Source organism: Eretmochelys imbricata, chromosome 2 (genome assembly GCF_965152235.1).
Source record: "Eretmochelys imbricata isolate rEreImb1 chromosome 2, rEreImb1.hap1, whole genome shotgun sequence".
NCBI lineage: Eukaryota > Metazoa > Chordata > Testudines > Cheloniidae > Eretmochelys > Eretmochelys imbricata.
Genome location: NC_135573.1, coordinates 84,813,118 through 84,825,239, shown reverse-complemented (window position 1 = coordinate 84,825,239; position 12,122 = coordinate 84,813,118). Strand labels below are relative to the sequence as shown.

The following is a 12,122-nucleotide window of genomic DNA, read 5'->3' as shown; positions in this document are numbered from 1 at the left end:
TGTCACAAGTGCATACGGCTGCTTTTTAAATGAGTTCCGGCGTACACCTCACTGCAGGGACAGCTCCTACGTCAGCAGGCTGAATTATGTCATTAACGCATGGCTGGTGACACTCTGCTCCCTACCTACCTAGCACAATGTCTAAGAGTAAAGATAGGTTGGGGTTTTTCTGTTTGTTTGTTTTATTACAGTTTATGCACATTTAGAACATTCATAGGCTAGGTCTACACTACAGACCTATATTGGTATAACGATGTCGCTCAGCGGTGTGAAAAATCCACCCCCCCGAGCGATGTAGTTATATCAACCTAACCCCCTGGGTAGACAGCCCTATGTTGATGGGAGAGCTTCTCCCCTGACATAGCTTCCCCCTCTGGGGGTGGATTAACTATGCTGATGGGAGAAGCTCTCCGGTCAGGTGTCGTAGTGTCTTCACTAAAGACCTAGAACAGTGCAACTGCACTACTGTAGTGCTATACACAAAGACAAGCCCACAGTCTCAAACCTTTCTCAGTTTGCTCAGAAGTGGCTGTTTATAGAAGGTATTGGCCAGACACCAGTGCACAAAGGTAGCTTTTGTGGTGCCTTTTCTTTCTTAAATCTTTGAAAAGAAATGAAAGTATACATAACTGATTTTTAATATTGCTTTCACCTGTTCATTTTACAGGCTTTATAAAGAGGATTTGTATCCTCGAGTTTTCATATGTGACATAGTCATCAGTGCAACCTCCTCCTACAACTTTAAAGCAAGGTTAATGGGTATAGTTTTATTAATCCTGCAGATTCACAATTTGAAGGAAAACATGGTGTACCAATTCCAAGTGGCTGCTGCTAACCTAGCTGGGGTCGGCACTCCCTCCCCCCCTTCTCGATCCTTCAAATGTGAAGAATGGACCATTGCTGTTCCAGGTAAAAATCTAAACAGAACATCAAAGCTCAACATCATTGAGTGGAGAATACTAAACCCACACTCTACACAAAATGAGAGAGGAATGCTGCTGTCTAGGACAGTGTTCTGTTCTTATTCTCAGCAGGACGCATCCTGAGGTCTGCTATGGGTTTGCTGCTACACCTGCTGTGTGCTCTCAGTTCCAATAGAAATCAATGGAAGTAAAGTTGCTCAGCACATAAGGCTTGACTCTCCACTGCTTTGCAGAGTCATTTACACCTGTGCAAAGTGGGTGTTAAACATTGCTCTTCTGATTTGATAGCATTGAATACCCACATTGCAGCTAATTGTTTATTTCTTTTCTATTTAATAGGTTCCTATACTACATCTATGCCTGGTGTAAATGTCTACACAAGGTGCAAGGCAGTGAAGAAACAGGCCCTTTAGCCCTGTCCTAAACATGTCCGTTCAGGGCCAGATCCAATACCCACTAAAGTTAATGAAAAGACTCCCATTGACGTCAATGGGCATTAGATCAGGCTCTCAACAAATGAATAAGTTTAATAATTAACTTCTCTCCCTGTCATTTGATGAGACTGGTCATTTATGTTTGATTGAGACATTGTAGGTTAGAAAAAAGGGAAATTGGATCATTTTGGGAGCTAGTTCATTTTTGGGACTGTATAAGTTCACAGGTACAATGAAGTTGTATCTACTTACACCCACTCTGAATTTAGTCCACAGTCTGTTTGAGATGATACATTTTTCATTTGTTTTATGCAATGGCCTGCTTATGGCTTTATTTAATGCACAAGATTTCAATTTTTTTTCTATCCTTTAGGACCACCCCATGATCTCTTATACACTGAAGTTAGAAAAGACTCTTTGGTTTTACTGTGGAAACCACCAGTTTATATTGGCCGCAATCCCGTAACTGGTTACTATGTTGATGTGAAGGAAACAGAAGCAACAGACGAACATTGGAGGAGTGTCAATGAGAAGCCAATTGCAAATAAATTCTTAAAGGTAATCCGTTTTGGAACCAAATTCAATTACACCAGTGCAACTTCTGTGAAGTCAGTTCTAGGTATGCCGTTCTATTTTGGTAGTGCTTCCTTACAGTTTTAGCTTATCAAGCTATGTTGTGCCCTCAGTTACACCCATGTAATGCTAGCAGAGTCACATAGGGGTTTAACTTGGAAGAAAATTTGTCCCAGTAAGTCTAAAAATAAAAGAATGCACTACCAAAGTGAAATGGCGTTCCTAAAATAGTGTTATAACACATATGTAGCCTCTGTATTTCCTGACTCAAAGGTGAACACAAGTGGCAAATTGCTGAGGTATGTGCTGTGAAAATACGACAGGATGGCTGCTTTTAACATAATATACCCTGTCATCTAATTTTTTGTGAGTTTGTAATTTAGATGGCTACGCTATTATGGTACATAATTTCATGGTGCAATTTCTAAATATAAGATTAACTGTATCTTGATTCTAAACATTCTTCCAGGAGTGTACAAATGAATACATACATTTGAAATTTGTATATTTCAAAGGTCATTTAAAAAAACCCCTCACTTTAAAATGTGATCTTTGCTTGTGTATTTTTAAAGGGACATTGGAATGTAGTGTAGCCTCAAACTGGATGTTAAAATCATTATAATCCTATAGAGAATGACCTCCAGATTCTAAATATCTATGGTTTGAATTATCCACTCTGACTACAATTTTTTTTAAAAGCCAGAACTGACCTGCAGTATTTTTGGTCTGCAGCTGCAGAGGCAGATAGACTGCACAAGAGTTAAAAACATCCTGTTCCCAGAAATGTGCTAACATCTTTGATGACACCATCAAAAATGCTGGCTAGACACAAGTAGCAAACAAAAATAAGTTACAGTCACGTAGGCCTGGATGGGAGGGACATGAGGAAAGTGGAAGTTGCCAAGAGGAAAAGGAGAAAAACAAAAGAGGAAGTTAAATTATTGTTAAGCCTCCAAACTAGTGTTATAGATATGGAAGAGTAAAATGAACTACTCAGTAGTGTACCTTGCTTCTCTATTTGCTTGTTCTAGGTCAGTGGCCTAAAGGAAGGTGTCAGCTATCTGTTCCGGGTGCGAGCAACAAATCAAGCTGGTGTCGGGAAACCTTCTGATACCACTGACCCTGTCATAGCAGAAACACGACCAGGTTCGTTTGTTGTTTTGCATCTGCATTAATACAGGTTCATATTTATCAGACATGCTCATAAGCAGAGAATACACACAAAGGAACTGAACCCATCTGTCCTTCAATGTATTACCAATGCACCAACCCCTTTTCCTATAAAGGATATCAGTTGAGTGTGACTCTTTACCTCCTTTACAAAATAAATTTTCTGAAAGTGGTTGGATGCCCATACCATACATACACACAAATAGTGGAACACACAAATATGGTAAAATAATATTTGTATGCAAATGCAGATAAATACATAAATAGAGGGTCCAATTGTTCCCCTAGATCAGTGCATGAAGTGTAACTTCCACACTTAGGTTTTACTCTTCCCCAGATAGAAGGGAGATCAGCTGCAGCTGCCACTGCAGCTCGTATCCCTTCAGTCCCTTGACTCACAGAGAGTACCTGGGGAGGAGACAGGTGTTAGAGAGCTTATTCCTTCACTCTCCCACTTCCCTGGTCCTTCTCGCATGAACAGAGAGCAACAATACCCGAAGTCCGAAGGTGCAAACAATTCAATGTTTATTGGGGTGAACTTCCAGCAAGCTTAAATACAAGTTCCTTTTTCCTTATTTTCGAATCCCAATTTACTTCCTGTTTGCCCCTAATCTATATAGTAATATTCTTAGCTATACCTTAACCAATCATTCTACTGAAATTTAACTAACCAATCCTAACATATTGTAACATGATTAGCTAACCAATTATATCTCACCACAATAATTAGATTACACCCAGCAAAATTAATTATACAGCAGACAGGAACAATCACAGAACCGGACAGAGATTATACAGACAAACAATAGCAAAGTGGGAACTATAATGACAAAACAATACAGAAGTGAGGATTTCACATCCCAGCTATTGATAAGTGAGTTCTTGCCAGACAGGATGCTATCAAACCAAGTTTCCTTTTACATTTTCTAGGCACTTCCCTTTGTCTGGAGGTGATAGCAATACAATCCTGTCCTGATAGTGCCTGACAGCCCAAGAGCACCTTATTTCAATGTGACTAGTTTGGAATGTGAGGATGTGACTGTTCGCTTCCCAGCTTATGGCTGCCTCTGCTGCTTAGCCAAAGGCCTTAGCCTAAGAACAGGGCCTCAAACTGTCACAGTAAGAGAAGGCCCTTACACCAGCAGACAATGATTTTGATTCTTTCTTTTATACCTCTAGAACTAGCCAAGTGATAAGAATACCCCTAAATTCTTAAAGTACAGGCCTTTGTAGACAGGCCTGAATATCTATATCCTAACAACAGGCTGTGAATGGGCCAAGGAGAATGTTCTTTTTCTCCCTTGACACCAACAGTAAATCCTTCCACAAGTTAACACAGACACCATCTGTGCTGTGGAGACTACCTTTACATGGAGATCCCAGGGCAGCTGCTAACTGGAGAAATGCTTTCAGCATGGCTCCACTGAATCCACAATGCTAGAAAGGTGTGGAGAGAAACAGGGAACCCAAGAATCAGTGTGGAGGCACAGAATCCCCACACAGCTGGACCCAGAACTCCAGTGGATCCATGGGTTTCATATAGATATCTGAGTATCTGTGGTTTTGGACTCTGGACCCCTGCTATTTCCACGGGGGACATAGCCCTTAATAAAACAGAAGAACATGAAGGAATCCCTGTGAGCTTCATATAGCTTTCCTCCCTCCACACCTTTTCCATTGGTATTTCCATAGGAAGAGGCGTTGGGCCCATAGATTTTTAATCTACTCATAGGAGGTAGTACTGTTGTTAGAACTGACACACAATATATGAAACTAATAAAAACAAACACAAAAGTAAAACATCTAAGACTCTGAGGCTCATGCAGGTATATTTTTTGTGCTGTAAACAAAAAAGATACAAGATGTAAAATGTACCCCCAAAATCTCCTTTAGATACATAATTAGTAACAATTTAGTATAAGATAAACACATCTAAGGCTGCAGCCTAGTTCTAGGAGCTCCTTGACCCATTGGGACTTTTTGCCAGTCACCAATGAGAGTAGGATAGGGTCTGTAGGATATGTCTACCCTTCAATAAAACATCCCATGTCAGCTGAGTCGGGCTTGTGGGGCTCAGGCGATGGGGCTATAAAATGGGGCTATAAAAAACGTTTGGGCTCACACTTGGAGCCCCGATTTTGGGATCCCATGAGCGGGGAGGGTTCCAGAGGCCAGGCTCCAGTTAGTGCCTGATGTCTATTCTGCAACTTTAGAGCCCCACAGCCTGAGGCCTGTGATCCCAAGTCAGTTGACATGGACCGGCTGTGGGTGTTTTATTGAAGTGTAGACCTACCCATAGAGTCCTATTGTTCTGACATTGGGTTATTCACAATGAAAATAGAAAAACTCATGAAATAAGAATCAGATGAACATTTGCCCCAAAGTTTCCGCTTCCCTTTGAGGATTAATGCTTAGCCTTCAGACTGATAACACAAGCTTGTCATGCAATAGCAACCCCCACACATATCAAATAAGGAACCTCTCATATAATTTCAGTTCCAACAGAATGAGAATATAAGCAGTCATTCAGAGCTGGGGATACTTTTTTACCACCTGCAAGGAGATTTAGCCATGTAACTCCCATTAAGATCTATGATAGCTGCAGTAAGGTGTGTGTCTAGAGTCATAGGGCCAAACTCAGCAGAGAACGCCCACAGCCCTTAACTGCAGAGCTGCACCCTGGCTGTTACCCATATAGGACTCTTGTCTTAGGATTTCATTATTGCTCAGGGGCACAGAGCTGGGGTCGGATTCCAAGTCCACAAAGTAGGAGAGTCAAGATTTGGCCCAACAAAGTTCTCAGGGAAGCTCAGGGCCAATTTATCTTGTAGTGACTTTGTTGTTGACCCATACTTATAGCTCAGATCTGTAAATATGGTCTCTGCCAAACTACACTTCTTATGAAGGGTTAAGAAAAGACAAAACAAATCCCTCAAAAAGGCAAAAATCTGGTTAAAAATGCTTTCTCACTCAAACCATACAAATCTCAGGCATGATCATTACATTTTTAAAAATTGGTCTCAGATCTTCTGGAAAGGTAGTTTCCCAACTAATGTTGGCATTATTAAGATCGTGGATAGATGCAAAATGTTATTTTGGTCACATAAGTCTGGAGGATTCCTGCATTTTGCAAATAGAATTGCAATGTTACTTTTGATGAATAAGTCAGAAATATCAGCGGGAGAGCAAGATCTCTAACCCAAGAGGAATAGAAACTTAAATAAATATACTGAAAGGAATTATTTCTGTCAGTAGGACTGGAGGCAATCTCCTGTTTCTAGCACGTGTGGGTAATATGCTCAAATATTTTGTATTTTTTGTTTCTATTTGCCAACTATGTACACTTTTTCCTTATAATGTTTTAAAAGATAAAATAAAATAAAACAAAACAATTGGCCCAAACAAACAGCAAACCCCCAAACAAACCTATATCTTTAGCTATAACTTAGTCTTGATTTCATCAAAGTGATTTCATTGTGTGTTTTCTCCACAGAAAATCCCAGGGCTCTGAGGAGTATGCTTTAACCCTTTTTCAAATCCCATTGTGCCAGCCCCTAGCTCTGGTGCTGCTCACTGCAAAGCACAATTAGGCCCCGATCCTGCAAAATCATCTGTGTGGGCAGACCATTGCACCTGCATGAAGCACCATTAACTATAGTAGGACTCTTCCCAGACATAAAGGTCTACCCACAGGTATCAGATTGCAGGATCAGGGCCTTAAATCTCACCTATGTCTCCAGCTGAGGATTCCCCTTATGTAGAGCCAACACAGGGGCATATTGGAAGAGTGGCTTTTAGATGAGGTCTGAATGCTAGCATCTAGAGTGCTGCTGTGCTCTGGCAATCTTCAGCTGCTGGAACAACTATTTGAGAGCTGTTGCAGCTAGGAGTAACTTAGAACAGGCTGCTCCAAGTTACACCAGAACTGGGGATCAAGTGAGGGTGAACTGACCCACAGGCAACCCCAGGATCAAGGGCGCATAGAAGTAGCATAAAGTTGCTATTTCTCCCATACCACCTCAGTCCCTACAATAAGCCCAGCTTTGCCAGACTCAAGAACTGAGCCCACTGTGGCAGTACATTTCTGCTGTTTCACCCTAGTCACACAGTATTATCCAGCCCAGTCATTGCAGCTGATCAATGGGCAATTTCCAACTGGACAGGAAGATTTTTGGCTGCATTGAGAGCTTTAAAGCCAAGTTTCAGAAATTTAATTAAAGTGCCCTGTTCACCCATTCCTCTGTCCAGCTCAATTTGAAATGATTTCAGATACTCTAATCTTTCCAAATTGCCCACCTTATCAACAAGTTCAGTGTAATGAAACTCTCAGAGAAATGGGGATAATTAATGTTTGATATCAGAGTCTCTGTCTTTATTATAATCCAGGTATTTTTTCCCCTATGGGGCCTTTAACTGAGACTCAAAATGAGACGTTGAAATCACCATGCTATTAGGACAAGGGAAATTTGTCTGATATTGTTATGTCTACCTCTCCAATTTCTTTTTGGAGATTTGGTGAATACCTCTGATAGATAAAAAGAAAAGGAGTACTTGTGGCACCTTAGAGACTAACCAATTTATTTGAGCATAAGCTTGTAGCTCACGAAAGCTTATGCTCAAATAAATTGGTTAGTCTCTAAGGTGCCACAAGTACTCCTTTTCTTTTTGTGAATACAGACTAACACGGCTGTTACTCTGAAATCTGATAGATAAGACCAATAATCTAGAAACATGCTTTAGTTTCTTAGTGACCTGTTTAAGTATTTATGGAGGAGATGGTATGATGGGATAACATGATTTTGTCAATTAATTGATCTTTAACCATTCCTGGTAAATAGGCCCAACGGCCTGTGATGGGATGTTAGATGGGGTGGGATCTGAGTTACTACAGAGAATTCTTTCCTGGGTATTGGGCTGGTGAATCTTGCCCCCATGCTTAGGGTTCAGCTGATCGCCGTATTTGGGGTCGGGAAGGAATTTTCCTCCAGGGCAGATTGGAAGAGGCCCTGGGGTTTTTTCACCTTCCTCTATAGCATGGGGCACGGGTCACTTGCTGGAGGATTCTCTGCACCTTGAAGTCTTTAAACCATGATTTGAGGATTTCAATAGCTCAGACATAGGTGAGAGGTTTATTGCAGGAGTGGGTGAGTGAGATTCTGTGGCCTGCATTGTGCAGGAGGTCAGACTAGATGATCAAAATGGTCCCTTCTGACCTTAATGTCTATGAGTCTATTTATGGTAGAGGTAAAGCAAAATGAGAAAAAATTAACTCATAAAAATGCACCCTGAGTTGTATAAACACCACTATTGCCAGATATAAATGCTGAGCGGGAGTAGTAATATATAGTGAACGCAAGCTAATGAAGTGTCAAGCATATTGCCTTTTGAATCACACTTATAGCAGAATTTTTGCACATTACCTACACTTTCATCAGAAGATTCATACGCTAACAATCTGCAGTGGAAACAAACGCTAATGACATGTCAAATGGTGAATTTCCATATAGTGGTTTACATTGGTAAATTTACAAACATGTTACTGCCCAGTAAGAGATATGTAGACCTCAGACTACATTTATCATTCACAGGTACTTTACATGTATTTCTGAACTGCATATTGCATTACAGAAAGGGCTGATAAATGATAATACTGGTATAGCAACAAATATTGATCTCTCCTTTTATTAAACATTTATGGCAAGCTATAAGCATTAAGACAGTCAGTTACATGTTCACAAGCTACTTCATTACAAAGGAATGTGCTGCTTCTCACAGTAGTGGAGAAGCCATGTATAGTATTAGGATTGTGGGAACAAGACTCAAGAAATGTGCTGGAAATGAAGCATTTATTACTCATTTATTACTAATTTCTGGATATTCTGATGGATTTTTGTGAATGAGGCCCTTTTCTTTAAGATATAACATTTTAGGGGGAAAGTGTGTCATTGACATTTTAGGCAGTTCAAGACACTCTCAAACTGAATATTATAACATCAGAGGCCTTTTTAAAGTAGAAGGTCCAGTTCAGTTCAGAGCTGTGCAAAAACACAATGGATATTCTCCAAGTCCCCTTGAATGAACAGTGCTTCCAGTGACGATACCAAACAAGTTGTTAGAGAAAAATTACCTCCATATTTGACACAGAGGTAAAGAGCCAACTCTGCACCCAGGCAGAAAATGCAGTTCTCTTGGCTGCACAGGTATGCATGAAGAACAGATCCTAGGTATATTCTGGCCCTGGACTTGTTATTCCCCATTCAGTGCCCTTCCAGTGCATGCTGGATGGCCTTACCCTTACCAAGGCCTGCAGGAGTAGCAGGCAGTATTCAAAACCAGCTCTTGGTTTGAACCAAGGTGTTGTACTTGGCTGCCCAATCACAAATACACTCCCTACTGGTGTGCACAGGATGCATTCCATAGGCCATTTCTGGGCAATATGTCAAACTCGATTAATCCAACATCTGTATGTGTGAATGAGCTGCTGTGTATAACACCTTTAGATGCACAAGTGAGTTCTGCTATGATGATTCATTTGTGAAATTAATATGAACTCTTAATTTCCTATTCACCCCTCCACCTTTCCCAAGTATATTCTTGTGTACGTGGCATGAACTTGTATTTTACTAGAAAATTAGAAGCTTTCCCTATGTAAAGAATACAATGCATATGTCTTACTGTCTAAGGTATTACTTTTACAATATTTTCAACATTTAATGCATTTTAATGGACTTGCATTTGTTTCTGTTCAGTTTTTCCAGTGCATTTAATTTTATTTTTAAGCCTGAGATAAGGCTTCTTTCAGCCCAGGGCTCAATGCTGCAATCTTCATGTATGCATAGTCCTTAATCATGTGCAAGTAATCTCATTGCCCTATGTACCCTTTTTAATTTGTTCATTACTTCAGTGGAATTACGCACCTAGATAAAGACTCTTCTCATGAGTAAAGGATCAAGGACACTGGCCTGTTGCAGCAGCTTATGTATGAGCAGAAGGAAGGAAAGGGCTTTGCTTAATTTACCCTGTGAATGATATGCATGCAAATAATTTGTGCTGCTTTCTATTAAAAAGTAGACATGCTTTGTTTTGATCTTCCAGGAACTAAAGAAGTGGAAGTAGATGTGGATGATAATGGAGTCATTTCCCTGAACTTTGAATGTGACCAGATGTCTTCAGACTCTAAGTTTGTCTGGTCCAAGAATTATGAACCAATTGAGGATGAATCTCGATTAGCCTTTGACACCAAAGGCGGAAAGTAAGGAACCTTGCTTATAGAAACTCTGTTATGTTTATAAATCCTAGGAATCACAGAAATCCGTCCCTTTGGAGGTGGACCTCACCAAGATTATTCATGCCCTTGTCACTGGAAGGTTAGATTATTACAGTGCTGTCTACATGGGAGGCCACTTTCAGACTATTCAGAAATTGCAGCACACACACAATGATGCATCCCACTTGTTTAAGCAGTGCTTCACATAAAGAGCACATTACACTTGTGCTCTCTGACCTGCACTGGCGACCAGATTTGCAGGTGCAATTTAGGTTAAATATGTTAAAAAATACTAAATTGTTTTGGTCCTCACTCCTTCAAAAACTTTCCCATATTATACTGCACTAGTTGCAGACTTTTGAGGCGCTGGAGCAAACAACACTCTGGTTTGATCAGGAGGGAGCTGGTGGTGGGGCATTCTCAGTGAATATTGGAACATTTTTGTTAACCAGACCCCAGATTTGGTGACTTTCAGGATGATCTGGATCACCGGTTTCCCCAGCTTTTTCTAGGGAGGAAGGAGATGCAAATATACGGGTGCAAAAGTAACATATATGGGAGAAGAAGTAGATGTGTGAGCCCTACCAATTGTAGCACCTCAGAAACCATGTGACATCCCCCTCCCTGTTTATAGCCATCCGTAACACATCTCTTACATCTCACATGAAAACGAAATCCAGAGAGATGTTTCCTAGAACCAGCCTGTATTTACCATACTGCCAGCAATCCATGTGAACCCTTTCTGGCATCTTTATTCCATCTCTTATACACTCTACCCTGCAGGCTCCCATTTCACTTCCTGCAGGACTAAGCTGGACTTATTCAGATCTTTCATGTACCAGATACACAGTCTGTGGGGTTCAACATGTATGGTAAACACCATGGGATATACCCACTGTGACAGGGTCAGGCCAGATGGCTACAAGAGAGTGGTCAAAGGTAGATACATTAGTTCCAGGTTAAGCAGGTCCCTTTTACCCGGGGAAGATAACAGAGACTATTCCAGAACACTCAGGAACTTTCTAGAACTAATTAAGGCAGGCAGGCTAATTAGGACACTGTAGCCAATTGGGAAGCTGCTAGAATTAATTAAGGCTAATCAGGACACCTGGTTTAAAAAGGCTGTCATTCCAGTTAGTGAGGTGTGTGCGTAAGGAGCTGGGAGTGAGAGGACGTGCTGCTGGAGGACAGAGGAGTACAAACGTTAACAGACATCAGGAGGGAAGGTCCTGTGGTGAGGACAAAGAAGGTGTTGGGAGGAGGCCATGGGGAAGTAGCCCAGGGAGTTGTAGCTGTCGCGCAGCTGTTCCAGGAGGCACTCTAGACAGCTGCAGTCCAGAGGGCCCTGGGCTGGAACCTGGGGTAGAGGGTGGGCCCGGTTCCCCCCAAATCTCCCAACTCTGGACCCAACACAGGAGGTTCCACCAGAGAGGAAGGTCCCTGAGCTATTCCCTGACCCACATGGTGGATCAGAAGAAACTGTGGAGATTGTTCTTACTCTTTTTTTCCCATGCTGGCCAGTGATGAGGTTATCTGAGTGAATGGCAGGTTTGAGCCACAAAAGTGGCAAAACTGAGGGCTACTGTGAATCTCTGAGGTGAGCAAAATCCGCCAATGAGCGCAGGACCCACCAAGGTAGAGGAGGAACTTTGTCACACCACTTTTTCACTAGTTATGCCCCATACTCTCCTGCTCAGCCAGAGCCACAGCACTCACTGGTAGAGCCAAAAGGGAGGTGTTCTGATTCAGGGTTTT

At 41.4% G+C, this 12,122-nt stretch overlaps 1 protein-coding gene across 1 annotated transcript in view; it reads left to right on the top strand.

Annotated features, from left to right (window-relative positions):
* MYOM1 (myomesin 1) overlaps positions 1 to 12,122 on the top strand; it is a 105,139-nt gene that overhangs the window by 62,513 nt on the left and 30,504 nt on the right. Inside the window, exons 20-23 of the mRNA XM_077810409.1 lie at positions 783 to 909; positions 1,731 to 1,915; positions 2,962 to 3,076; positions 10,196 to 10,352. Coding sequence (XP_077666535.1) covers positions 783 to 909; positions 1,731 to 1,915; positions 2,962 to 3,076; positions 10,196 to 10,352 — 584 coding nt within the window. The remainder of the gene's footprint in view (positions 1 to 782; positions 910 to 1,730; positions 1,916 to 2,961; positions 3,077 to 10,195; positions 10,353 to 12,122) is intronic.